Here is a 3125-nt window from a genome sequence, read left to right as displayed (position 1 = left end):
ACCAGTGTAGAGATATTCCTGCAGTGTTGTAGAAAGGTCAGGGGTTGAACGTTTCCCCCGTATGACAAATGTGAAGAAATATGGCTTCATGGATACCAAGTGCGGACCCGTTTCATTTCTGATTTTCCTAAGTGTATATGTATGTATGTATCTGTGGGTGTTGCTTTCGCCACACGCAGAGTTGGCTGGGCTTGCCGTTATCAGCGATTTGATCTTCCAATTGGCACAAACGCCTTTTCGTATGCCATCTCGGACTTTGGAGGTTGTTGTATGCTACATGAGGCCCGGCGGCAGCAACCACAGCAGCTGCAACAAGATGTCCAAATAAGTCCGCAGAGTTTGCTGCCCATCCATCTACATCTGTTTGCCCAGCCACTTCTATGATTCTTCGAGCTTTAAGAATCCTTAGCACGGAGCATTTTGCTTACATGCCATAGATCCAATCGAAGCGTTGGCCGCTTACCACCTCATCGCAATTCCTTTCATCGATACTTGCGCTGCAGAGGAAGGTGACGTTATTGGCTGTTACATCTGCATTCCGGAACCGNTCCTTTCATCGATACTTGCGCTGCAGAGGAAGGTGACGTTATTGGCTGTTACATCTGCATTCCGGAACCGGTTTCGTGGCCTCCAGACCCTCGTGAAGACAGCAAGCTGTATGAATTTCTGCAAGGTCAGTCAGAAGTCAGGAATCTGGTGAAATTTCACTGACTTTCACCAGCAGCGATACGGCGAGGATATCGATGCCAGAAAGGATACTTAGGGTAGATGCAGTAGAAACTGACACCAGAGACAACTCGCTGGAGCCAAGACTTGTGCAGAGCGGCCAGGGTGCTACAGAGAAGCGGCGTGATGTTTCATATTTTGCTGTTTTTGCTTCAGCGGGCATCCTTTGTTGCCCGGAAACGCCACCAGAGCCCAGGCGCAGCAAACCCGAGGAATCTTGGATAGACTTCTCCTTAAACGGGAACAAGTAACATTGTACATGAAAATACGTGATAGAGATATATTTTTGTGCTTTCTGCGCAAGCATGGACGTGTGAATGACCCTGTCGTCGCCTGGTTCCATGCGTTCTCCGGCTAGTTCAAGCCCACGTACAGTTTCGGAACTGCAAGAGTCTTTCTGCCACCGCGTACTATTGCATGCATCCCCTGATAGGCTGCGCACGGTCGTGCCAAGCCATCGTATACTGTGTCCGCAATGTGGCTGCGTGCAGATTGCCGCGAGTCTTCGCTGGAATCAGCGAGGGCGACTATCATCCAGCGATATCCCTCTACATGGGCGCCAGGCTGCGCTTTAATCCCGGTAAAGTGACTGCTGCTGCTCGACGTCATCTGATGGTTTAAAGCTTTCATGTTGCGGCTGTAGCTGCTCACACCGTGCGCTCCCTTGTATGAAGCTACTGTGTGCCGTCCGTGCTCTTCTTCTCAGGTCCCGACTTCAAGTACCCTCCGGCAGAGTCTGAAGGGGCTCTCGGTGCCTGCTGCATGCAACGCCCCTTCATCCCCTGATGGTCGAGGGCTCGGGATCATCGCTTCTGTGTAGTTACCAGCTGATTTTTCTGTAACTAAGGCAATGTATTCACTTCTCAACCAGATAAAGCCCGACTGGTTCTGTGTAGTTAACGGGTAGGCCACGCCGTACCCACAATTTATGATCGACCTGAACGAATGGAGCAATACGTTTTTGTGTGGCTACTGAAGGAAAGGTTTTTAGATAAAAGCATGCAGCTGCATTACCAAACTAGGCAATGCAACAACCTGCTACTATGCCCATAACAATAAAAGCCAGCCGTTCTCTGGGGTTGTCCCGCATCGTAGCGTGACAAAAAGCCTCGACACTGGCGCGTGTCTAACAGTGGCTTCCCGGCGGTCGACGTGCGCACGCAAATTAATGATTGCCATCTCAACCCGCGCAAAATACAAGAAAGCGGGGAGTGAATCAAATGCAGAAAAACGGAAGGATAACGTTCTTTTTATGGGGCACAGAATCGCCTGGGTTGTGAATATACACGTCCTCTTCGGGGAGTAACTGTATGTAACGAGCAGCCATGAGGTAGAAACCAGAGCATCAGGAGAAATCCAGAGAAGGCGATCTTGATGTTAGTTAGACGATGCATCTGGAGCTGCCGCTGAATATCTTCCAAGGGGCGGCGTTCATCAGCGGCTGTGGAAACCGTCTTAAAAAACAAACAAGTAGGCGATGAACGTACAGAAAAAAAAAAAACATTTAATAGCTTCGTGGACTCCCATGCATACGCAAAATAAGGAGCATACGGAGCGGCCGAGATTCGCATGAACTTCGTTCAGGCCCTTGTAAATCTTGTAAACGGGCGTCCGTTTTCTTTCTCTGCAGTCCTTCCGAGCTGCGCACACAATTCCCTTTTGCTTAGGAGGTGGAAGCGTCGAGATGTTCCACGTCTGGCTCTTCGACAGCTGGCTCAACCGGTGCGGAGGCAGGGTTACTGGCTTCGCTTGCGGTGTCGACCTCCCCATAAGAGGGAAAGAAAAAGGACCCCGGAGGCAGCAATTCGCGGAGGTCAGTAGTCTTCAGATCCATGTATGGGAGGTCTACCGTACTAGAAGGAAGTTCTTGAACATCTTCCCCTTCTGTGCGTTGCGATACCGCTCTTGACTTGACGAGCTTTCTACGCATCAGCAGCGCTAAAATCAATAGAGCAAACACCATTGTGGAGAGCTTGATACTGGATGAAGGCGAGGGGTCTTCAGGTGTCATTCGCTGAGTCCCGCCGTCTCTCGATGAAGGCAAGGGGTTTTCAGGTGTTAATTCCTGATTTTCTTCGTCTGCTGAGTTGTATGACCTCCCGGACTCGCTCGCAGTGAAGGCGTCTGGCAATGCATATCGACGTCGTTCAAGTGAGCTGCTAGAGGCCATCTTCTCGCGGGTTTCTCCTTCTGTCCTCCCCGCAGAGTCATCTGCAAACAGCATATCAAACCGAAATGCAGGAAACTGGTGTACCTCTACTTCTAAAAAGGTTACGTGTGGTCAAGAACTATTCGAAGGCCAGGCTCAACGTGTTGCGCTTCTTGAGGGGCAGGCTGAACGCCAAGACGAGCAGCATGCTCCATAACTGGGCCGTGGTCCGCAGTCACGGGTTTTCCAC

At 50.5% G+C, this 3125-nt stretch overlaps 2 protein-coding genes across 2 annotated transcripts in view; one reads left to right on the top strand and one right to left on the bottom strand.

Annotated features, from left to right (window-relative positions):
* Window positions 1–1512, top strand: part of EMH_0041680 (Ash2-like protein, related) — a gene marked incomplete at both ends in the record, with an annotated part of 2848 nt that extends 1336 nt beyond the window's left edge. The window contains 6 exons of the mRNA XM_013499210.1: window positions 180–328; window positions 438–521; window positions 575–673; window positions 883–973; window positions 1218–1306; window positions 1433–1512. Coding sequence (XP_013354664.1) covers window positions 180–328; window positions 438–521; window positions 575–673; window positions 883–973; window positions 1218–1306; window positions 1433–1512 — 592 coding nt within the window. The remainder of the gene's footprint in view (window positions 1–179; window positions 329–437; window positions 522–574; window positions 674–882; window positions 974–1217; window positions 1307–1432) is intronic.
* An 877-nt stretch (window positions 1513–2389) lies between these two features.
* EMH_0041570 (uncharacterized protein) overlaps window positions 2390–3125 on the bottom strand; it is a gene marked incomplete at both ends in the record, with an annotated part of 4486 nt that continues 3750 nt past the window's right edge. Inside the window, one exon of the mRNA XM_013499209.1 lies at window positions 2390–2937. Within this exon, the coding sequence (XP_013354663.1) occupies window positions 2390–2937 (548 nt within the window). The remainder of the gene's footprint in view (window positions 2938–3125) is intronic.

The sequence above is a fragment of the Eimeria mitis genome, genomic scaffold (assembly GCF_000499745.2).
Source record: "Eimeria mitis Houghton genomic scaffold, Emh_scaff41, whole genome shotgun sequence".
In the NCBI taxonomy this organism is placed as follows: Eukaryota; Apicomplexa; class Conoidasida; order Eucoccidiorida; family Eimeriidae; genus Eimeria; species Eimeria mitis.
This window is presented reverse-complemented; position numbering and strand designations above follow the sequence as displayed.